Below are 25,343 nucleotides of genomic sequence, written 5' to 3' on the forward strand. Positions count from 1 at the left end.
CCTTTCACCTGTAGTCGGTGAAGAGGAGGACAGAAGATGGCAGGAGGCCCAGCTGCCCAGCTCCTGGGGCAAGGGCTGTGACTGAGGTGTTGCTACCCCTGTCCCCCTTTGCATATCGAACAATGGGAGTTTTCTTGGTGCTCCAAGGGAGGCTCAAGGCCTGATGAGCAGTCTCTGAGGAAGCCTGGATACTCACTGCAGGGTTCTGCAACATCCCCACTCAGGCAGGAGAGTGTGGTATGAGCGCCACCCTCCTCACTACGATCCTTAGATTCAACTCGTATTCCCAATCCTGGCCCCAAATCCTAGAAACTGGAAGTTCAGATAGATGAAGCTGTTGTAGCGAGTGTCCCTTGAGAAGTGATAGGTAGGAAAACTTGAGGAAGAAGGTGGGAAAATGCTCAGCTATTGGAGTCCTCTCCAGAAGTAGCGAGGTAACAACCTGAAGCAGAATAGTTCGGGGGCGGGGCGGGAGGGGCATTTCCCTCATCCCTGAAGACTTAGCAGCAGCGCTCGCCCTGGGTACTTGGAAGATGCTGTGTGACCCAGTGTCTCTTACCCACCAGGCTGATCAAGATGTCAAGTCCCTACATGAACAACCTCATCATCCTGGGCGGAATGCTCTCCTACGCATCCATCTTCCTCTTCGGCCTCGATGGATCCTTCGTCTCGGAAAAGACCTTCGAAACACTCTGCACGGTAAGCCCTTTGGTATGTGCCAGTCAGACGTGACATAAAGATCTCTCGGTGACCTTGTCCTCAGACAAAGCTGTGTGGAAACACAGGGATGGGGCAACAGGTCTGCAGCCAGGCCAGAAAGGCGTTGTTGAACTGCGGTGAGCGTAGACAGTGGCTGTCCCACTGAGATGGCCGTGTGACAGGCCAGTGCCAGGTAGCGGCCAACACAGAAAGGAGCAAAGACTAGAAAGGGGCAGAAGAGCCCGGCCCCCCACCAGGTTTAAAAGCATCAGCACCCAGAGCCACAGAGCAGGGAGAGGACTCATCCTCAGCCTGCTGGCTTTGGTGTGGTGACCTGGAGTCCGAGATAAGCTGCTGTCTTATTCCCTCTGTTGGTGATGTTTCAAAACAATCTCTTCATTACTGCTCAACTCAGGGATCTGTTAGGAAGTGTTTTTCCCCCAAATCATCCTTCCTGAAAGTGTGTGTGTGTGTGTGTGTGTGTGTGTGTGTGTGTGTGTGTGTGTAATGTGAAGGAAGTTATGTGAATGTGTGTGTACATTGATGCATATGTGTGTACATGTGTGTATGTCAAAGGTAAGGAGTATATACATGTGTGTGTGAAAATATGTGTGTAGATGGGTATGTACATGTGTGAGTGGATAGATACGTATATATGTATACATGTGTGTGTGTGTGTGTGTGTGTGTGTGTGTGTGTGCAGGTGAAATTGTACGTGTGAGTGAGGGTTGGGCAGGTGAGGTGTGTGTTGGTGAGTACAGAGGCCAGAGATCAGACTTGGGTGTTGCTCCTTGGAGCCATCCCTTTAGACTTTCAGACAGAGTGTCTCACTAGAACTTGAGGCTTGCCAGCTAAACTAGACCAGCAAGTCTCAGGGACCCGTCCATCTCCCCCTCTCCAATGCTGGATCCCAGACATGTGCCACCATGCACATGTTTTTTATGTGAGTTCTTACAAAACAAAACAAGCAAACACAAAAAACTGGGTGAGGCTTTGGGTTCTTTGCAGCCATCCAGGGCCATCACTGGTCCTGCTGTGCCTCTCAAATAACTGGAGTGGGTGGGGGCATCAGCGCATCAGTATTAATGGATGATGGATGGGCAGTCCTACCTTGTGGCTGCTTCTGCATGGTGTGAGAGTAAGGTGACCCTCTGCAAAGCCACCTCTTCCAGGTCCTGCCTACTGCTCTGAAGCTTCAGGTCACCCACCGGCCGTGAATAGGATAGCAATGGGGAGTGAAGGATGCACTAGAGAGCATCCTAAAACATGTGCATAAGCATGCACACACATGAACACACACATACACAGAGACACCATATGTCAAACTTTTTAGGATCACACATGTCCCCTGCTGCGGGGGCAGCACCGGAAAAGCCTAAAGCTCCAGGTAACAGTGCCCCATCCCTGCTGTTCCCAAGTCAGCAATGTCCTGCCCTTCTTGGACGTTATCTTGGCCTGTGCTGAGCGCATCAGAGGGTAGAAACCTAGCTAGGTGCCGGGTGCGCTGCCCTGAGGCACCTCACTAAGTACCTGCGAAAGAGCAAAAATGCCCTAAACTTTTGCTCCAAAGGGTTTAGAGCCCTGCCCTCCCCGAGTCCAGGAACCATGATGATAACAATAAGAAACTAGTTCTAGAATCCTCCTGGAGACCTCTAGGCTGTACACTGACCCAATCCGTCACTGTTGAGGGACCTGCCTCTGTCCAAGTCTCCCGCAGAACTGTACCCCTGGTTCTACAGCTGCCCCAGTCCCTTCTGGGGTTGTGCTGACCCCTTGGCATTGCCTCCAGTGGGGGAGCCGAGTCCTGGATGCAGAGAAACTCTGAGAGTTGGCATCCAGGAGCGTTCCTTCTCAGAGGTAGGCCCTCCATACATGTCACCCTGTACCCTACCCCTGAAGGCACTTCCCAGCTGGGGGTTTTCTGGGATTTGACCTGAATTCTTCAAGTGCTAATGACAGGCTAGGGAGCTAGGGAGCAAGGAAAGGGCCATCCCCACACTGGGGCTTTTTCCTTAATGAAGCCTGACATTCTATTCTGGGAGTCGCGCTCATTTGTGTGAGAGGAAGGTCGTCCTGGGAAGCCCGGGGAGGCGGCATGAATAAATCATGACGTGCTTTACAAATCGACCTCAGCCTGAGCTCCAGGGCTGGGGAAATGACAGCTCTCTGGCCCAGAATTCCTTTATCAGCAGTGGGAACTGCACGGAGCGAGCCCACATGTGACTGTAGGAGAAACAGCCTCCTCCGGATTGAACCGGTTCAGCCCAAATGTATGACCAGGATCACTTCCAGAATAATTCCTTCTGTCGCTCAAAGAGAGGAGCTAGCTACTCTTGACAGCAGAGCCTAGATCCCAGCCAACTGAGGGGGGTGGGTGGGCGCTTGTTCTATTGCAAGAAGCCTCCTTCCTCAACCCATTGATGTCAAGAGTTGGGCTCTATTCTATCTGAGACCTGCTGGCCGCTCCCAGTGCCTTCCCTGCTACCCCGAGCGAGCGAGGAGCAAGAAATGGGATGCAGAAAGGAGAATCAGGGCCTGAAATTTCACCTCACTTTTGTCATCTGTGAAATGGGCATGACAGCCCTCTCTCGTAGGTCAGGGACAAATGTGGGATAGATGAGAGGAGTGGGAGGAAAGGCAGGCATCACAGTACGTCACTTTTGTTATCAAACTTGGGGGTCACAGCGAATACCCCAGGAAGTCAAGTCCAGCCACCTGTCCTTAGGAAACAGTCAAATTAGTAGTAAAAAGCAGGCAAAGTGGACTTAGTTAATGTGGCCACATTGGAAAGAGGGACACAGATCCAGTGACACCTGGCAGCCAGGGTGCTGCGGGAAGAGCAGGCAGACAGGCTGGAGCGACGATGCAGCTGCTAATGGCCCTGGCTGCTCTTGCAGAGTGCCCGGGTTTGATCCACAGTTCCCACACTGGTGGCTCACAACCACCCGGTCTCCAGTTCCAGAAGATCCAATGGCCTTTTCCGGCCTCCGTGGGCACCTGCACACATATGGGACGCATGGATACGTGCAGGCACACGTATATACACATAAAACAAAAGGTAAATCTTTTCTTAAAAGCCTAGATAGAGGACAAGGTACCGCCCTCTGAGCAGTCGAGGGGTGGTCCCTCCCGCCACTGACCCTTCATTACCAACATCAGCTGCAGTCTCGTCCTGAGACACGGTCTGAGAAGTTCTCAGGACTGTGTTAGGTCTCTTTCCCGGAGACAAGTTCTCTGGCTGAGGCCTTTCCCTTCTCCCAGCTTGAGATTCCTGGGGAGATTTCCACTTTTTGGGATCCGGTGTTTCAGTAGTCTGACAGAGAGGTTAAAGGACATAAGTGACTCTTTAGAATACCTTCATTTCTACCATACTGATGACAACCTGGCCTCCAGGCCAGTGACATCCTCCAAGTCAGCGGATGGATGAGGCGGACCCTGAAGTCAGCCTCCATCTTGAACATCTTTCCAGAATCACTCTGTTCTGCCTCCCCACACGTGGCCCTTTTCCACCCTTCAGATCTTAATATAGACAACTGTGGCAGTACTCAGCAAGAAGCTGTGACAACCCCAGGGTCAGGCCTCTGCTCGGGAAGGCCATTAGCATCCATGCAGGGCCAGTGTGAGCAGGCGTGTGTGCACACACACACAGATGCTGCCGCTGGGGAAGGAGCCACACGCAGCTCTCATCCCCCATCTTCCATCCTTTCTGGAATCTTCCCAGCCTTCAGTGCCAGCTTCAGCAAGGCCTGCAAAGTAGCTCCAGCTCCATGGTGCTGTCTCCCTGGACACTGTCAGAAGTAGAGTCACCATAGCAACACGGCCCCTGTGGGCAGAGTCGCTGGGAGACCGATGCTGGGTGTGGGCAAGGCCCTGGTGTTGGGGGAAGGAAACCACGGTCTCCGAGATGACAAGCCCACCTGGCTCAGGAACCCCAACCCCAGCAGCTGGAAGGGGAGCCAGCCAGATGGCAGAAATTACAATTGCCATCCTGTGAAGTGTAGGCAGGAACCACAGCCAGGGCATGGGAAGTGACAGAACAGTCCACAGAAAGAGACAGAGCCACAGAGAGAACCCGCAGGCCTGGTGGACAATGAGCCCCGTAGGACCTGCTGCGTTCCCAGCCTCCACAGCATTGCTGAGGATGGAAGCAAGCCAGCAGCTCTGTGCAACACACACACAGGCCCACTCCATGTCGGAATTCAGCATTGCCTTACCCTGGTGCAGCCTTTCCAGCCCTGAGGCAGGTCACCAGACAAAACAGAACTGATGCCCCGCCTGTCCTGAGAGCAATCCCAGACCCCACCCTGCAATGCTTGACAAGGGTAAGGGTCCAAACACCAGGAGACTAAAAGGATGCATGCCATGTGTCTTCTTCTCAAAAAACAAACAAACAAACAAAGAACACTCACATTGAATGTCCTTTTTTAATCTAGTACATTTATTCTTTGCCAAGACACACATGTGGAGGTCAGAGGACATTGTGGGATCCACTCTCTCCTACCTTGTGAGTTCCAGGAACCAGAGTCAGGCATCAGGCTATCAGGGACACTTGGCACTAAGCTGTCAACTGCATTTTACCAGGAAGAACAGGACAGCAGGTCAGCTAAGTTCTGTCTGCCAAACAAGCATCCCAGATAAATGTTTGCCCATTTGGATCTTAAAAAAAAAAAGAGAGAGAGAGATAGCAAAAGAAAAGAAAATCTACCCTTTATGGTGTATACTTAGGTGGTTTTACTGTGTGCATTCATTTCTGATGTGTCCCAAAGTATTTTAGAAAGGCATTGGCAAACGTTTGTGTCCAAAACTCCACCATATGACTTCCTAGCTGTGTGACTTTGCCTCGGTTACTAACATCTCTGAACCTTAGTTCATTCACTCTTCTGTAAAAGAGGGGCTATACTGGGCTTTGGATTTTTTTGCTTGCTTGTTTGTTTGGGGTGTTTTGTTTTGCTTTGTTTTGTTGAGACAGGATTTCTCTGTAGCTTTGGAGCCTGTCCTGGAACTAGCTCTTATAGATCAGGATGGCCTCAAACTCACAGAGTTCCGCCTGCCTCTGCCTCCCAAGTGCTGGTATTAAAGGTGTGTGCCACCACCACCCGGTGAGGCTTGTAAGGGTTAAATGAGAATATGCATTAAAGCTCTAGGTCCCAGCGGATGCTTGTGAATGAATGAATGGCAGGATGAATCACTTATGAATGAATGATAGACTGTTCGAATAACCGTGGTCACTTCTAGAAGGCAGAGTGAATGGATTAAGAGCTAGGAACCTGGAGTGGTGAGAGTTTTGGTGCAGGTGTTTCCATGGCAACTCTGACCCACTGTGGCCTTGCTCTGCTAGAACTGGAATGGAGACAAGCCAAACTGCAGCAAGCCTCTGCCACCTGCAGTGTGAGGGCCCGGGGGCAGGCCACAGGACAGTAGGAGTGACGCAGCAGAGACCTCAGAGAATGTCCTCTCCGGGAATCCGGGAATCCCCAGTCGCTGGACTCTAGCTAAAAGCCGATCCAGTCAGGGGCTGCTCAGTGAACTCTCAAGGAGCCAGACTCAGCATGGCAGCTCCTGACTGGGATGGGAGAAGCCTGATTCACTGCCTCACTTAAAGCATATATGCGTATACAGACATATGCCCGCCATGAACAGATTCTGGTGGATATCTTCAGCACATGGCAAGCCACGGGCATTGACGCTGCTTCCCCACCTAAAGGAGCTGTAGCTCATAGGTACCTGGGGCCGTACTGGGGTGCATCCCTTGGGGATCAGGGATCCGGGGATCCTGGAAACCCAGAAATGTCATCCTCTGAACACCAACTGTGGAAGCACAGGGCTCAAGAATGGGAGACGCTGGCTTGTGCCCCCTCCCTCCAATCTCCAGGAGCCGAGCAGCCCTGTCCCAGAGGACAGGGTTGAGTCCTGCGGGTGATCTTAGCACCTCCCCTTGTTTACAGGGAGCTGTATGTTCAGTATGGGCAGCAGCTGGGCAAAGGTGGGGCAGAGGAGCCTTCTTTGGGTCCTTCCAGAAATCCTGGATTTTTCTCTTAAATAAGGTAGAGGTTATGCCAGAAACCCCCACTTGGCCTCCTAGCAAATTCAAGTCCTAGAGAATTAGTGAGATATTTTTGTTGAAAGGGGTTTGCTTGCTTGTTTTGTCCTGTGGGACTTCTCTTCGGGGTGGCTGATCACCACCAGTCTGTGAGTCGTGCCTGAAGATGAACAGGAGAGGGAGGGCAGGAAGGGTTGACGTAGTTCTCGGGTCTCTAACTTGAGTGACAAGTGTGTGGTGGCAAAACTCCCTGTGTCTGAGGAAACAGCAGCTCAGAGAAGAGTGTGAAAGCTGGCTGTGAAACTGAGGGTTTCGTGGGACCCCTCCTTGTCACTGAGGCCCCCTGTGACACCAGCATGTACTGCTTTGGAGCCCAGAAGAAGAATCTAGGAGTCAAGATGACACTCAGGGACAGCCTTGGGTGGGCAGAGGAAGCCCCATCCTGAGCGGCTTCCATCTCATAGATAGAGGAAGAGAAAAGAAATGGGCATTCTCTCCAGCAGGGTCCCTCAGGGCTGAGCCAGCCTGCGGAGGCCACCCTGCTGGGGTCATTCTGCGGTCCTTCTCGCTGCTCTGTTCTCTGCTGCTGTAGGTGGGATGGAAGATCTGCTGGTGACACACAGAAACCCTCCCAAGGACACAGAACTGCTCGGGCTACTGCTGGTCTATTCAGCAGTCACAGCTCCAGCATCAGTGATTCACCGGGATTCCCACACCTGAACATTCAGTCATAGTCATGGTTCTGATCAATTACCAAAGCTAGCCAAGGCATAGACCCGTGAGAGCACATCTAGGGAAGACCTGGTGAGCATCTAGAACCTTCTCCAGGGACATAGGACAAGCAGGACTTGAAACATGCCAGGAGAGCCTCCAGGGCTATCCAAGACCCAGCCACATAGGCACCAGGCCTGCAATACACCCACGTTCTAGGCAGAAAGAACACGGCTGCCTGGGATTATGTATAAAGCACAAATCACACCTTCTGAACAGATTCCTTAGGCATAGTGAGACCCTACATCACAGAGTGAATGGGTCCCCAAGTCCAAGTTAGCAGACGCCAGCCAGGGCCAGCATCTCCAATGAGTGAAAAAAGTGTCTGTGAAGCGCTCTACCCGGGCACCCTTAGCCTTCTCGGCTTCCAGTTCACTGTAACACATTGCAGCTTCCAGATACCAGATTAAATTTCCCTCATCGAGTTTTAACTCACTTAATTTATGTTATTGAATCTTAATGAAATCGGCTCTCTCAGAAGAGACAAGTGGCCCGGTAATGATGACTTTAAAGAGAGCACGGGTCAAAAGGAGTGTGAGTAAGCCAGGCACAGGGCAGTGGCATGTGGCCTCCAAATAAGGTCTTTGTCGGCTACAGAACAACAGAATGACATTGTTTTATCTTTCCCATCCTTTATTTAAAAAAAAAATTGAGGGGAGGATGGAAAAGATATGGAGAAAAAAAAATATAGCTCAATTAAAACCAATAAAGTATTAAAAATGCCGTTGTTCTGTGTATGTTTACAATTAAGAGTTACCTTCCTTTTTTAGCAATTTATTTAACTTTATTTTATGTGCATTGGTGTGAAGGTGTCAGAAGAGGAGTTACAGTCAGTTGTGAGCTGTCCTGTGGGTGCTGGGAATTGAACCCAGGTCCTCTGGAGGAGCAATCAGTGCTCTCACCCACTGAGCCATCTCTCCAGTCCCTAAGAGTTCCTCTCTAATAACATGGTCCTGGAGTGGACAGTCATTTTCAAGCGTGTGGAGGCTGAGAGTGCTTTTTCTCCATGCCATCTCAATCACCTGACGAAAACAGCTTAAGAAAGGAAGAGTTTACCTTGCCTCAAAGTTTGAGGGTACAAACTTAATCAGAAAACTTCATCCCAGACACACCCAGGGGTTTGTTTCCATGATAATTCTAATTTCCATCAAGTTGAAAATTGAGATGAAAGGTCCTGATGTGTCAGACTTTTATCTCTGTGATAAAGGAGCTGTAAAAATAGCTTAAGGGAAAGGAATGTCTTTGGGCTGACAGTCTCACTTCTGTTCACCGTAGTAAGGAATGTGTGGCCCAACACGTGGTGGCCAGGAAGCAGAGAAAAAGAGAGCCAGGGACCAGGTCTAACCTTCAAAGGCCAGTCACTAGTGACCCCCTTCCTCCAAGACCCTACCTCATAAGGTTTCCGCAACCTCCCCAGATGGCACCAGCATTCAACACTTGAGCCTGTGGGGACAGTATAATCAAAGCATTCCAGAGAGCCCGGCAGAGCTTGTCCTGGCTGGTGGGCCAGCTCCCGAGTGTAAACAAAGCTGACTTGAGTTAAGCAGATGGTCTAGATAGGAGAAAAATACTGTCAGGGAGAGAAGGCCACTCTGGCTCAGGGCGCTGAATTGGAGTTCTGGGGCTCCGGTGAGGAACTGTGTAAGTGCTGTGGACCTCTGTCTCCTCATTTATAGAGTGATTCCCTCACTCAACAGCTCCCAAGTCATCCTGGTTACTAGTAGTGTTAGCATCGTCCACACGGCCTCTGACCTCATGGTCCATGTTGAAGGACCAGATGCACCTACAAGTGTCTGGCTGGGTGAACGCTGTGTGGGTGCCCCAGTGACTGTGACAGAGGACAGTGATGCTCTGAGTCATGGGAGGAACTCGGGTCTCCATCCCCAGGGATCAGCTACCCCTCCCTCCATGTTCTACACTTTCCTTAGCATCCTTGGGTTACAACATGGATGCTATATATCCACATTACAATGTAGGTGACGATGTGGCCACCCCCCACCCGAAAAAACACTGTCACTCATTGCCCACCTAATTTCCTACCTATTGAAGGCTGCATTCCCACCTGTGCTGTGTCCCCACTCATATGTCACATGCATCTCTCAACAGTGGCTAAACTGCTGCTCGCTTCCCTAGCTTAGGGATTGGCCTTACCATGTCCTCAGCCAATCAAGTGGGACTGGGACCCCTGTGAGTCACATGGATGGAAAGGCAGAAGCAAGCACAATGCATCACCAAGAATGGGGTTGAGAAGCTGTATTGGGAAGCCAAGGTCCTATATGTTGGAGACATCCACGTCAGCCAGTGAAGGTAGCATCTGGCTGTCACTACAGTCCTGACAGAAAGTGGACATCCTATAGACCCCCTGATGGCCATCAGATGGTGGCCATCCACTCTCAACCTCCAGGAACCCAGATGCAGGCTCCTTCAGACTGACTGTTCCCATCAGTCATCAGTCGGGACTGGTAACCAAGGTACATCTCAGACTTGGGGAGCATGTCAGAGTCGGGCAGGACCTTAGCCCTGCTCCCCAAGGTCATTCAAAGCATGAGACTAACACCACCCAAGAGAAGGGGAGAGGAAGGAGGAGGAGAGAGCAGAAGAGAAGATGCCTGGTTCTTCACCTCCCTAGTGAGCCCTCAATAGTGCAGAGATTTCTGCTCCTTGCCAGTGGTGGCGCCCTCTGAGCTAGGGCCCATTTGGAGGCAGGATTTGAACCTTTTTTGATCTCTGCACCTAGTGCCCAGGACCTATGAGTGCCCGATATAGTACTAGCTGTCTATGGAATCAGAATCCGACTGCAGGATGCTCAGGAGACTCGCAAGCATGCATGGCAGAGTGTCTGTACCCAGCACCCAGGTTCCACTTGTTGGGTGGTCAGTCACCAGGGTGATGTTAACTCTGCTGTGTTGTCCTGGCTTCTAGGTCCGGACCTGGATTCTCACCGTGGGCTACACAACCGCCTTTGGGGCCATGTTTGCAAAGACCTGGAGGGTCCATGCCATCTTCAAAAATGTAAAGATGAAGAAGAAGGTAATGAGAGCTTCCGCTTTATTTGGCTGTGTTTGTTTGACTTTTCTTGTGTAAACAGGCATTAGGTGCCTACTATGTGCAGGTACTGAGCAACTTGGTGGAGAGTCAAGAGAAATTTAGTTCCCACCTCCTGATGGCAGCTTCCCTAGGAATCAAGGCCTTTACAACTCACAGTGACAGGAGCCATTTAGGGACATGTAGGGTGTTCTGGGGAGCAAGGTGCTCAGGGAAGGCTTCATGTAAGAAGTGACACCCATGTTAGGACCTGGGGGTAAGTGGGAGTCATCAGGCGACAAGGACGGGTGGGGACTGCATACCTGTAGAGGGGAAAACCTGATAATAGTGGAAGGGAATGGGTGCTCTAGAAGCTGAGAGGCTTGACATGGTCAGGATTTAGGATTCACATGGACAGGGTGCAAGAAGAGGCTGAAGGAAAAGGCAGGAGTGACGTTAGGGAATCAAAACTGCAACTTAGGGGTCACGGGAACCTCTTTGAAAGAGGGGGGAAAAGCAGGACTAGGCCCCCAACTTAATGGCAGGGCTTTCATAGAATACCTTAGAGGGCAGGAGCTCTGCCTCGAGGCAGGTAGAGGGCATTTGCCCCATGTTGTGGACGATCATGATATTTCCCAAACATGAATGAGCATCTGGCCATAGAGGAATCTCCATGCTGTTCTTTAAATTCCTGTTGTGGTCCTACTTCGGGCTTGCTGGTCGGGCAGAATTCAAGCAAGCATTGTCTCCTAAGCTGCCTCTCTCTCCTGCCTGAGGTCTATGGCACTCTTCACCCTCAGTGCCACCACAACACCCCCACTGTCAGAGCTGCTTTCAAAGCTGCAGTCCCTACCCTGGATGGACAGGACAATCTGGACCCTGCCTACACCCCAACCCTATCTGGCAGACACCCAGACCACCTCCGGCAGATGCAGGCTGCTCTCAGAGAGAGGGACAGAGGGACCCACAGCATTGCCATCTCCCTGTGCTCCTCCCAGCCTTCTGTCCCCGCAGGTCATGTGACCTACAGGTCATGTGACAGTTCCCTTCTGTGAGGTGGAAGTGGCTCAGCCATCCCAGCTGTTTCTGGTCCTGGTTATGGATTTCAGCCCAGTGGGTGATTTTGAACACAGATCATCCAGCTCAGGTTGCTTGAACTCAAAGCTTCGAGGTGTAGCTGAACATCAGTGTTTCTAGACTTCCCCAGGTGATACAGTTGTCCCTCAGCTTCCTTTTGGCACTGGATTCACACACACACACACACACACACACACACACACACACACACACGCACGCATGCACGCATACCACCCAAAACAACCAAATCCACAGGTGCTTGGTACCTTTGTATAAAATGGAATACTCATCAGCGTACCCCACCATCCTCACATCTCCACACTGTGTCCAGTAACTAATGCAGTGCAAATGCTCTGTAAACATTGTTACACGGTATTGTTACAAATCATTGTAAGAGAAGACAGTTTGTATATTCTCGGTACAGATGCAAGCACCAGGGGCCTGCAGCCTGGTGAGCTGCCTTGGTTGGTGGTATCTGTGAATGTAGCAGCACAAAGGAAGGATGACTGTGCCGATCTACAGGCAGAGCAAAAGCCCTCTAGCTTGCCTTGGGGCTGTCCGGTGTGGGCAATCCTTGCCTGAGAGCCTTAGCGATGCAGGCTCTTGGGGGTAGCCAGCCCTAAGGAAGCAGAGTGCTTGCATAGGGCCCAGCTTTCCCCAGAGCTAAGGGATGCTGTCCAAGGCTCTGCAGCTCTGCAGCTCTGCAGCTCTGCTTTGAGCTGCGCTATCACTAATGCAACCCAGCACTGATTCTGTGTGCTACCAAGGGGGTTATCCACATTGTCACCTGCAGCCAAGAGCTGGCCACCATGTTCCATGGAGTGTCTACAGAGAACACACCAACGGGCAGCAGTCCAGTGAACATGTCATGAAAAGCTCAGGAGTAAGTGGTGCACACCCCTGAAGGGTGACAGTGGGATGTCTCCAGGGACCTCAAGCTCTGGTCACATCTGACAGCATTGCCCAGTGCCGAAGTCCAAAGCAGTGTGCACTCCACTGAGAGAGAAAATTCGGCAGCCTGTTCACAGGAGGGGCTTTTTTGACACACAAGGCCCCCCTGCTACTTTTTTCTCGTTCTTTATTCTTTTTTTTACTTTGGGGGGGGGGTACTTTTCACTTTTTTTTTTCATTTTCTTTTTTCCACCTTCTAAAAAGGTGATGGTGTGAGGAAGATTGGACACATAGGGTCCTTTGGAGCACGAAGTTAGACTCAGGGATAGGCATTAATTGTGTCCTTGGAGACCTGAAGTTACCTTTGGAGAAACCAGTGGGGAAAGTGACATCAAGGGAGTCACAGACAGGAAGGGGACAATCTTCCTGGATAGGAATAAAGATAGCTTTGCCCTCGGGGAGGGGACTGATGACATCAGGGGCCCAATCATACGGAGTCACCGCCATCCCATTAACCAGGCTAAACAGCCCACTTGAAAACAGCTAAAATGAGAAACTGGATGTATTTTGCCACAATTTTAAAAGCCAACAAAATTCAGGGCATGATGACTTCTACCTAGAATCCCAACACTTGGGATGCCGAGGTGAGAGAATTGTCGTGAGACCAAATCTAGTCTGGGCTAAATAGTGAGTTCAAGGCCAGCCTAAACTACAGAGTGAGACCTTGTCTCAAGATCAAACAAACCCAAAAAGCTGATATAACAAAACTCAACCTCATTGGAGCCACTGGTTGCCTACCCTTCAGCATGATCTGGCTCCCCACTGCATGTTTGATCGGCCAATTGGAAGCCTGTTTCTCCTCTCTCCCTTACCTCCCTCCCTCTGCTCAAGGAATCAGCTTTAAACTCAGAGCAACCCCTCTGAGGACATCACACCCTGGTGGCATATGCATCATCCTCCATCTTTCCCACAGCAAAATCAGTGCCCAGTCCTTGTCCCCAAAGGCCATGGCACCTCACACTGCGTTTGTATTCTGTGATCTTTACCACCATCCACCTCCAAAACATGAGCCGAAACCCCACACCCATCCACCACCAGCCCCCATTCCCTCCTGCTGCCAGGGACCACCTTACACTGCCCCTCTGAATCTGACACCAGGCAGCCTCACATAAATTGAATCACGCCGTGTGTGTTTTGAATAATTGACCCGTTTTATTAGGCTTCTGCTGCGTTTGGAGTCTGTTTTGAGGACCCCTTAATTTTCTTCTAACAACACGTACACTAGACTTTCAGAAGAATAAAAATGCAATCGCGTACCTTTTTCAATACAGTCTTCTTATACCTCCCTTTCTCTCTGAACCCCCCCTCCACCTGGGGTGGTGGGCCCTCCCCAAACATACGTGCAGGCTTCACCTCACATGCCCCTGTTGTTACAGGCACTCAGGGAGAGGAGCCTATTAAAGAGAGCATCGGCACATGGTGACTTCATGTTCCAAATTCGGCGTTTTCATAGCATGTTACTATTTTTCTAAAGACCAATCATAAAGTCTTACACAGAGAAACTCATGACAGCCTTCCTTCTGCCGCTCACGAAGCAAAACCAAGTGTGGAAAAGAGGCAGCCGCCCAGGGAGGGAGTTTTCTGTGCTGGGGCAGATGTTTTCTGAGGACGAATATATCTTAGCTCCATCCCCAACAAGATAACACAAGCAACAGAACATCTGAGGCCATTGTGCAGACAGATACCTGGCTCACCCAAAGAACTGCCTCCAGAGGGCTTCAGGCAGCAGCCTGGACAGTTCTGCTGTGAAGGACTATAGGGTGAGAGGGTGGGGTGAGGTGACACCAGCCCCCCATACTGTTTTTTCCAGGAAGGGGACACTGTAGAGCAGCGTGTCAGCCCTGCTAAACCAGTCAGGACCAGACAAAAATCTGAAGTCAAGCCCCGTGTGATGGCACACACCTGTAATGTCAGCTCCTGGGAGCCTGAGGCAGGAGGATCCCAAATTCAAGGCCATTCTGGGCTACAGAACAAGACTTCATCTGAAAAAGATTTAATTTGAAGGTTTTCTTTGTTTTGATCTTGTTTTTAAACAATAAAGAATGCTCACATTTTTAAACCAGAAGTCAGCCAGGTTTCTTCTATAAAGATCCAGGTGGTAAATGCTTCGACCTTCGACCTCGTGGGCCCTGCTGCCTCATTTGCAGACTCTTCTCTGCTTGACAAATGAAGGCAGCTGGGGACAGATGTGCCCATGGATAGGTGTGGTTACATTCCCATTGCCTACAAAGCAAGCGGTGGGTGAATTCCAGGGTGTCCTGACTCCTCCGCAGAACAGCGGTGAGAGGTAACATTCACAAAAGACAACCGACTTCTGCCTCTGCAGAGCAGTCACCGTAAGCCAGACTTTGTGCATCAAGTGTGAACTGGAAGCTTATCACACCATGTCACAGACAGTGAAAGCAGCTCAGAGGGGCGGGGCCATATCCAAGATCGCAACTAGTTAGTCCATGTCCGACTTAGATTTAGAAGCAAATACATGATCATTGCTGGTGCCTTGAAGCCATGTAGAGAGAATATGGCACTGTGACACACTAGTTCAGACAGGGAACAGGTGATGAAGTCATGAGCGTTGGCAGACAGGCAACAGGTGCTGATGTCATGAGCTTTGGAAGACAGGCAGCAAGTGATGATGTCATGAGCATTGAAAGGCAATGGATAATGATGTCATGAATGTTGGAAGACAGGCAGCAGATGATGATGTCATGAGTGTTGACACACAGGCAGCAGATGATGATGTCATGAGTGTTGGAAGACAGGCAGCAGGTGATGTCATGAGCATAAGCAGAACCCAGAGGGTTGAGGCAGCTACTAAGAGAAATCTAAAAAGGAAGAAAGAGAGAAACTTTCTTCTGAGCACTGAGAGGTATTCTCTGGGGCTCTTCATGCAGCCAGTGTGACACCATGTCCGTTCTCTCCCGTTTTTATTTCTTGGGATTGTTTTGAATCATTTTCTTTGTCACTCTGTGGTGTATGCAGGCAGGTTTGTTCAATCTTTCACTGTTAGTCTTCCTCACTGTAATGCTGTAGGCACTGGGTCCCACAGCCATTCAGTCCCAAAGAAACACACATAGGCTTGTGTTAATTATAGACTGTTTGGCCTATTAGCTCAGGCTTATTATTAAGTAGCTCTTATAACTTAAATTAACCTAAATTCTTGTCTATATTTAGTCACGTGTCTTGGTACCTTTTCTCAGTGAGGCATTCTCATCTTGCTTCTTCTGTGTTTGACTGATAACTATGTCTCTGCCTTTCTTCTTCCCAGAATTCTCCAAGTCTGGTCACCCCACCTATACTTTCTGCCTGGCTACTGGCCAATCAGCATTTTATTAAACCAGTACAAGTAACAAATATTTACTGTGTACAAGAACATTATCCCACAGCATAATGCACTTATAATTTCCAAAAAGAAATTATGAATGTCCTCTTCCCCTACCCTCAGGGACTTTCTACCATGTGTCCCCTTTAGATTGATAGCATTGTCTAGTAGAGCTGAGGTGCCATATCACACTTTGCTCTTAGGTGTCACAGTTCTATACACAAACACAGCATCACTAATGATCAAACCCAGAATAATGGTAGCCAGGTACCATCCCTTGGGCATCTTGTCTAAGCAGACCCCATAATGAGTGCTTTCCACACTTCATCTCATTTGATTCTAATACCAGCTGTGTTACTTGGGGGTCAGTGGTCCCCTTTATGAAACAGAAGCCCAATAAAGAAGCATTTGGCAACAGTTGGGGTTAAGATGAGGTCTTTGTTCATTCCTCTATGCCACCCTCAAAGGATGAAAAATGAACCTCCTTCCTCCCCTCTGTCCCTCTGGCTGTCACTACACAAGCAGCGAAAAGGGGGAGCCAGGATTCCACCCGATGTCATCCCTAACTTTTTCCTTGAGTCTTCTGGGGAAAGGGATTTGCCCTATTGCACCAATGAGAGGCATCCTTGCTGAGCTTGCACAAGGTGTGCCAGAGGCATGGGGTCCTGGGAAACTGCTTAGGTTCACACTAGTGGGAAAATGGGGAGCACCCTGAAAGGTGCATGCACCAATACTTCCAGCACAGAGAGCAGAGGCTCCTTCCTGCCTTTCCTGAACCTCAGGTCCCTGAGACACTTTCTCAAGCCTGGTAAGGAGTTGCTGGCTTCCCAGAGGTCAAAGGTTAGGCCATATTCTCACAAAACTTCAGTAGCCGGGGCAGGGGCAATGCCCCATGTTCCATTTGATCAGCAGCACTTCTTGCTGTTGTTGTTGTTGTTGTTGTTTGTTTGTTTGTTTGTTTTTATTCGGCTATGGTGAGGTTTCTCAGTTATTATTTTCTTCTTGTAATGGGGCCTTAATCCTTAGAAGTCAGAGCTGGCGATATTTCTCCAGCTTACATCGCAGCTTTGTTTATTTTCCCATTAGACTTTTCCAGATGGACTCCATCACGTTAGCTTTTGTTTATGTGGTGGTGGGGCGGGGGGCGGGTAAAGAAGAAACCTGCAGTCAGTGAAATACAGGTGAGCCCGGTCACTGCCAAGGTTTGTTCCCCAGGTCCCTCTCTTAGCAGATGGAAAGTGGAGTGGAGGCAGGAGGATCAGAAGTTCAGAAGTTCAAACCCACTCCTGGCAACATAGGGAGCTGGAAGCCAGCCTAGGCTGCAGGAGAGTGCGTCTGGAGGAGGAAAGGGGGCTAGGAGGAGAGAAGGGGCAAAGGGAAGGAAAGCGGAGAAAGAGGAAGAGAGAGGAGGGGGAAGTAGTTTGCCAGACCCTAAGGACTGGTGTTTCACACTGAAGCCCTGGAGGGTGGAAACCACCATTGAGCAGAGACTAAAAGTGGCCAGGTTCCAGCAAGTCCAGGTGTGTGTTCAGGTGCTGGTCGTGCTCAGGAAAGACCTCGCCTGCCAAGCAAAGACTGGGCTGAGCTCCCCCTGTCTGGGCAGCTCTCATGTCTGCTTCCCTTTGCTCTTTCCCTCTGCAGATCATCAAAGACCAGAAGCTGCTTGTGATTGTGGGGGGCATGCTGCTGATCGACCTGTGCATCCTGATCTGTTGGCAGGCGGTGGACCCCCTGCGGAGGACGGTGGAGAGGTACAGCATGGAGGTGAGAGGTCAAGGCAGGAGGGGGGCAGGAGGCCCCACGGGCACTTCCGGACATGACCGTGGTGGGCTCTGCGCCGCATGGGTTCCTTCGCAACTCAGCTCTGCCTCCTTCCGTTTGAGGCATAGGTTATTTCAGGAAGGGCAAATCGAAGGTAGCATGGAACAACTCGATATCATACTAATAAATGCAGGATGAAGGGGAAAGGTTGGGCTACTTGAAGGAATCTATTGTAACCAGGGAAGCACCCGTGTATCTGCTCATTCAAGTGAGAGATTACCCTGCCTTGTGTCCCACCTTTGAGCAGGGACGCACACTCGGAGCTCCTGTTTACCGTGTGATAGCCAAGGGCACTGAGCAATGAAGTTCTTTCCACACATTCCGTATTGGACATTGGTTGTTAAGATAAAGGGCCTTACAGAAAAGTCTTATGACTTATCCATTGTGAGCCAGGCATAGCAGCCCAGGTTTGTAGTCCCAGCACAACAGAGGGGAAGGCAGGGGCGTCCAAGGTCAAGACCAACCCAGTCTATATATGGTAGACCGTTTTTCGCTGTATGGACATGTAGGTTTTAATTGTCTTGTTCGAAGCCTTGCACTGATCTTTGTGAGGTGCCCCAGTTTGAGGAGCCTGAGCCCCCCTGGTGTCTGCTTGCTCTCTCCCCACACATGTCAGCTTGGCTTTGTGGGGTGCTGGCTGGCAGGTGGTATTTACTGTCATTTCAGTATAGCAAATTCCAAAAGACCCTGAGAGTCTCCACACCCCTTGCTCCATTATCAGGGGAATCCCTTTTTATAAAATGTCATGTGTCTTCTTAAACTAAACCAGAAGTGGTGGTTCTATGAGCTGGGGGAAGAGGTGTATGTCCTTCAGGCAAATAAGATGCCCAGCCACGCTTAGGTGGAAGTGGACTGGGGCTTTCTTCAACCCAGTGAGGAGTCATGCAATCAGAATGTCATTTAAGAAAGAGACTGGAGACCGACTGTACCATGCTGCACGCTCCCTGGAAAGGTGCAGGCGCGACAGGTGGGCCAATACCAGTTGTGCTTGTGGGTCAGAGGGACAACCATCAGGGTACCCAGTAAGACAGGCTCTACCACACATGCGTGGAGGTACATCTGGTATCTCAGGAACTCCGTCAGACATAACTAACAAAAGAACATGGTCCACCCACTCAGTGCCCTAGGGGATCCCCCACCCACCCTCTGTGCCCTTGAACCCCTGGATAAGTTCTTGTGTTGCACTATTGCCTTGGAGCTTTTATCACCAGCCATGCATCTTGTGAAAATGGATGGAGCAAGGTGTGTCCACCCCATCCCACAGAGGATGGCTCTGCCACCAGCCAGGGAAGACAGAGGGCCCAGGAAAGCAGGGGAGGGGACTAAAGAAAATGAGGCAGGAGATCTCAGGGCAGGCTTGGGCTGAGGCAGGTCACTGGAGACCAGGTTTGGGGTGTCCCAAAGACCCAAAGGCTGCATCGTTCCCTGTGTCTGTGGTGGAGTGAGGATGATCCAGAGGTCCTAGGACTGAGGCTGGGGCAGGGACAAGCATGCAGAGTTGGAATCAGCCCGAGTGGCGGATTCTGGAAACAGGAAGTGTGTCCTCAGTACTGTTCAAATGGAATCTTTCTCATGCCACCTGCCCTGTGGCTGATGGTTTGCTTGCTGGGATCTTTCTGCCTCCTGCCTATCTGCTGTCAGTGGCTCCATTGTGTCCAGACCTGCCAGGTTAGTGTTCCAAGCTGTCAGCACAGATGAGGAAACTGAGTCTGGGAGGGATAGAATGCTACCCAAGGCCATCCAGTTTGTCCAAGACAAAAGTCCAGACTGACTCTGTTTCCACCCTCTGACCTCCACTCCCTCTCACCCACTCCCACCCCCACTCCCTCCCATCTCACCCCCCACCTCACCCCCGCCCCAGATACCTGTTGAAACTTCTCTCGCACCTCTTTCTGGGACATTCCTCTTTATCTGCTCTGATTTGGGGCTTGCCCTGCTGCTCTGTTGCCATGGTAGCAGAACCCTTTGATGTGTCAGCCCACAGCAGGTTCCCTATAGTTTCCCAGGAAGGATTCTAAGCTGTCCAGAGGTTTCTCCCAGACTGCCCACCAGGTACAACGCAATGCAGTACTGAAACAATGTATCCAGGCTGCAGGGTGCTAAGGGCTCATTGCAGGGGCAGGATTTTCAGGTCAGCCCCGAAGGAACTCTGGGCTGAAGGGAATTAGCTGATGGAAGGGCTTTGTGGTCTGTCCCTTTTTCCTCCCCATACCCTCACAGCATTTCGGGTTGCCCTGAACTCTCTAATACCATTATGATCCAAGCTCTCATGAGGGTCCTGCCCCCTTCTGGGACCTTCTCCACCGAATAAATGGTTTGAGCATCAGCACCAAGGTCATTATTACAGGGCTGTGCCACTGAGTTCCCTGGCCCTACCAGACCTCCCCAACTTTTCTGAACTCTCCTCAAACTCTACCAACAGGCAGCCTCAACACTGGCCTCCTAGGGCAGGATCACAGTTGAGCTAGCCCAGAACTACCCTGTCCAGCACCCAAGGACATCTTCCACAGGGACACAGGATTCAAAGCTGCCAGCCTTGGTCTCCCAGTAGCCACAGGCAACTGTATTGGGAGTGAACTATACTCACACACCCACCTATATGTTCCTTCAGGCTGCAGTAAGGAAGAAGCTGGAGAGTGACAGGGATGGCCCCGTGAGCATGTCTGCCCCAGAGACTGCGCGTGGGACCCAAGGAGATAAAACACCTGACAGCCCTCCAGAGAGCAGCCCAATTCCCGTCCGCCTTCATTTTTCTGTAATAAATATTGATATCACACCTGTCACATGCCAGGAACCATGCTAAACATGTTAGAAATCAGAACTCACTTAATTTAAGCCTTGTAACGGAACTCTGAGAAGTGAGCTCCTGTTTTCCCAACTTTGCAGATGAGAAAACTACTATATGCACAGAAAGGTTCAGTGGCATGCCCCAAGTCACACAGACAGTGGGGGATGCAGGTTGGATTCCAACCAGGGTAGTCTGCCTTCAGCCCGGCTGTCCCTGCTCACAAGTGGGAAGGCTGCTATGAGAGGGGGGATTTGAATTCTTTCTTTGCTGCCTCATCCCTCCCTTTCAAGACTGCACACAGCAATCCCTCAGGGCAGGCTGAGCATTTGACCTCTGTGCCCACCATCCAGCCCCTGGCCTCTCTATGTGCCCTTGACTGACACAAATCATTGTTTGGGGTATCTGTTCATTAGCTGGACTCCCTGGTAACTGAGGTGTGGCCCTGCCTTCAGGGACCATCATAGAGACAGGGGAGACAGACACGTTTGTGGCTAACTCACAGTTCCCCTAGAACAGCATGCTGGGGAGTTCAAGGTGCCAGGATGCAGTGGGTGAGAGCAGAGATGGTCTCCTAGGCTGGAAAAGCTTCTTCGCTAAAATCTCAGAGACATGGCAATGAAGGAGGTGGGAAGGACCCAGGCAGGTGTACTGGGAAAGAAACAACTCATTAGGTTGGTCGGGTACCAGGGCCATGGGGCTTTGGGAGACTGTGTATGGTAGGTTGGTAGGTTGGTGGACACATTGGCCCAACCTCAGGCAACAGTTTGGCATGCACAGTCTATAGCCCAGTGAAGACATTTTAAGGGGACATCGCGAAAACCTCATATGGATGTTCGAGAGAATGTAGAGCTGAGAGCACCCATTTGCCTCAGCCACACATAAGGCACCCAAACAGCCGCAAGAGATACGCACCTCAGTGCAGATGGGCAAAAGCAGCCAGCAGGGTTGGGGAAATGGCTTAGTGACAAGCTGCCTTATGAGCATGAATACCTGAATCCTGGGACCTGCATAGAAGCCAAGTGTAATAGCGTGCATCTTAAACCCAGCCCTGGGAGAGAAGAGATGTATGGATCCTGGAGCTCATGGGTCAGCCTGGCTAGTTGAATTAGTTTCCTGCACGTTCAGTGAGAGACCGTGTCTCACAAAATAAGATAGAGGATGACCCTCATCCACACACATATTCGTGTGTGCTCACACACACACCAGCGGTAGTAAGGCTTGGTTGAGATTTAAAGCATTTTTTCACATACTTCAAGTTCAAAAATGGAAGCTATTTAATACTCTTTAAGGATCCATAAAAGTAGTGACACCATCTTAAAATAAAGGGCAGGCAATCATTCCTCTGAAATCCAAGATCAATGTTACCTCTGGGTGGGGGTGAAAGGGCACCCAGGGCATGGGAGGTTCTGACAAGGTCATTCTTCACCTTTTGCAGATGTATTTTATCTACTTTTCAGAAATGTATATACATCAGTTTAGAATTCTTGGCACTTCATTAATCTCTTAGATCGGTTTCAGGTTTCCAGAAAACTTTCACAGAAGTCCTGCGTTTCTGTGCCCTCCCAGGTGCTGGGATAGACACGTGGTCCTGGGTAGACATCCTCAGCTTGGTGCCCTGGAGAAGAGACTTTCTCACTGAAGCCCCAATGCACAATCCAGTGAGGCCACTGTGGGCCTTGCTGCACATGTGATGTCCCGTGGACCCTGCCACAGAATCACATTGCAGTCTCATTTCTTAACCGCCCTCCATTCCCTCCTTGGCAGCCCCTTGTCCACCCTTGCCTCTCCACAATCCCACACTTCTGGAATCATCCGGTCTGCAGCTTTCTCTTACCAGCTTCTTCTGTGCGGCAATATGCATTTCATTATGCATGCCTGTTCACAGCTCAGATTCTGTGGGTGACGAGCCTCTACTTCCCATCTGGGCCACCTGCATCCTTCCCATCTCTGACAACCGTTTTAGTTGCTTCTAGACTTAGGCAATCACAGCTAAAGCTGCTGTAAGGGTTTTGGGGCAGGTTTCTGTGCAGACCCGAGTTCACAGTTCTCAGTGTTGCGTTGGATCTTCTGGGTCTTGTGCCTCAAGATGTAAAATTTAAAACCAGTTTATTAATATCTGCAAAGTAGCTTTCTGCGTTTACATCTGTTGAATACAGCACTAAATTCATTGATCAAGCTGGGAGGCACTGACATCAACTGATGTTAGATCTTTTGTCCATGAACATGAAACACGACCTCTCCGTTTCTTTAGAATGTCTTTAGCCTTTTCATCCGTTGTCTAGTTCTTCATTCAGATGTTGAAAACGAGTCAACACATCTCTGTCTACCGCATTGTACTGTTGTACTGGATGCTAATGTAAATGGTGCCATGATTTTTATTCCAGCTTGCTCATATATAGTGTATAAGGAACACACACACACACACACACACACACACACGAAAGCAGCTACATCAGCGAGAACTGTTCATTAGCGCAGTTTTGTGTTGACTCTATCAGGACATGCTATCTAGACATGCTATCTAGAAAACATTGCTGTCTGTGATATACTTTTTTCCCCCATTTCTAATCTATATAACATTATTTTCTTTTTTTGAAGTATCACATTGGTTAGGGTTTCTGCTGCAATACGTTAAATAGAGTGGAGTTTTTTTCTTTATAACTTAAAAAAACTATGAAATAGTTTTGAAACTGCCTTTGGGGAAGTAATGAGGGTAAACAATTACATAGGTGAGAGCCCAGATTGTGAGGGGCCTTGAGTGCTAAGCCGATGAATTTAGACTTCAAAATGAAGGAGATTTTATCTCGGGAATGGCATGGTCACATTTTTCACGGCTGCAGGGTGAGAACAGGTGGAGGGTGCGTCTAGAGGCTCAAAAAGGCAGCGGTTCAGGCAGGAGTTGGTGGTGACCTAAACCATGGTAAGGAAAGAGGGACACAGAGAAGTGTGACGTGTGGATAGATTCAGGAAGCATTTGAGAACAGGGTTAGTTGATTGAGTCCAGGGGACAGGGACACAGAAAAGCCACAAGGCCGTATCCAGATTTCTGCTGGGGTGGTAGATGGCAGCTTCATCACTGAGTCGGGGTGCGGAATGAGAAGTGGGCTTGAGAAAGAATTGAGAGTCTCACTTCTGGTCATGTTTTTGAAATGCCTGTGTGCCTGAACCTCCTGGGCAAAGGAACCCAGAAGGTGGGATTCGAGGGACTGGGGACACATGGTGGTCATTTATCCAGTAGAGGGAACAGGTGGGAGGTCAACACATGAAAACTGGGAGTCATGAGGACAACTGTGGGGCCTCAGAGAATGTGGGTACAATGAGAAGAAAGCGCTTACAGGACCCCTGAGTGAGTGTGGATACCAGAGGAGACCCAGGGAAGAAAGCTGGAAATGGCCATCAGACAGACAGAAGACACCTGGGGAAGAAGTGCCATGTGGGGCTGGTAGTCAGAGGGACAGCTGTCCACAGGCAGGATGTCAAAACTGTACCGCCCAGAGAGGATGTGGAGAAGGCAGGCGTCTCCAGAGCGAGGCACAGACTGGCGGGTGTCCCTGGCGCGTGCTAAGGGCTCCTCGTTACATCTCCACTACACCTCTGCCTGCACAGTCATGGGAAGAGTCCTTGTTTCTGCAATTCATACAGCAGAGGTGTTGATGAACCTGCCAAGGATGTTTGAAACGCTTGTAAAATATGATTTGGATTCTTGGCAGAAAGGAAAATAGCATTTTTTTTAAAAGTGCCTTGCATTGCTAGTAATGATGGTGAGCATGCGGAAAATACAGTTCTGGACTTCAGGGAGACACGTAGGGTGCAGACGAGACCTGAGAGAGCTCAACACACAGCTGACATCAAAGGCTCCCTGCAAAGACCTCAGCTCAGGGCAGGGGGGTGGAGTCGAGTTGGAACCAAGGTGGGGAGTCCAGGAACAGTGATGCTCAGCATCCGGGGATGTAGGCAGGAGGCATCAAAGGACACCTGGCAGGAGACTCATGAGGCGGATGGGAAGAAAATCACATGGGTTCAGTGCCTTGGAAACCAAAGGGAGAAAATGCTTCAAGAAGGAAGTTTTGATGAGCCATGCCAAGTGCTGCTCTTAGATCAAGTAAGATGAGGACCAAGAATTGACAGCATGCATGTGTACACTCACTCACGCTCACACACACATGCACACTCACACATACATGCACGCGCGCGCACACACACACAGAGAGAGAGAGAGAGAGAGAGAGAGAGAGAGAGAGAGAGAGAGAATTTATTTTTTCATTGGAGAAAAATCGCTTGAAATGAGTTCACTATGAAGCTCAGCCTATAGTAACAACACAGTGGCCGCCGCCCTGGACGGAAGGGTTCTTTCCCCTTCCCTCTGTGTCGAGCCGTTCATCCACCTGAGCATCACAAAGGGGTTTTGTTGTTGTTGTTGTTTCTCTTTCTTTTTATTTATGCAACGCGTCTTTCACATCCTGCATCTTGATCCCATTTATTTCCCCTTCCCTTCGCAACTGCCCTCTGCCCCTACGACACCCACCCATAAAACAAAATTTAAGAGAAAGGAAAAAAACAAAAAAAGGAAAAAAATTAAAAATCTCATCATGGAAACTGTCGTGTGACACAGTGAGTCATGCCGTAAACCTCTTTGCAAGTAAGCGTTCCTGGCAAAAAGTCATTGATCTTGTTCAAGGCCTCTGGTTTCTATTACACCATCCATGCTGGGCGCTCACTGAGACCCTTCTTGGATATCCTGTTGTTGCCTGTGTTGTGGAGATCCTCCAGCTTTGGGTGTGCAGGTCAGGCTCCTTCATGTGCTCCAGCAGATCATAGGTGGGGTGGCTACTGGGGCAGGCCAAGTCATAACT

General features: G+C 50.1%; 1 protein-coding gene across 1 annotated transcript in view; it reads left to right on the forward strand.

Moving 5' to 3' along the window:
• The window catches only part of Gabbr2 (gamma-aminobutyric acid type B receptor subunit 2), a 353,494-nt gene that overhangs the window by 279,869 nt on the left and 48,282 nt on the right, over window positions 1–25,343 (forward strand). Inside the window, exons 11-13 of the mRNA XM_085677181.2 lie at window positions 567–699; window positions 10,433–10,540; window positions 17,523–17,645. Coding sequence (XP_085533307.1) covers window positions 567–699; window positions 10,433–10,540; window positions 17,523–17,645 — 364 coding nt within the window. The remainder of the gene's footprint in view (window positions 1–566; window positions 700–10,432; window positions 10,541–17,522; window positions 17,646–25,343) is intronic.

This window comes from Myodes glareolus, chromosome 16, assembly GCF_982192425.1.
Source record: "Myodes glareolus chromosome 16, mMyoGla1.1, whole genome shotgun sequence".
In the NCBI taxonomy this organism is placed as follows: domain Eukaryota; kingdom Metazoa; phylum Chordata; class Mammalia; order Rodentia; family Cricetidae; genus Myodes; species Myodes glareolus.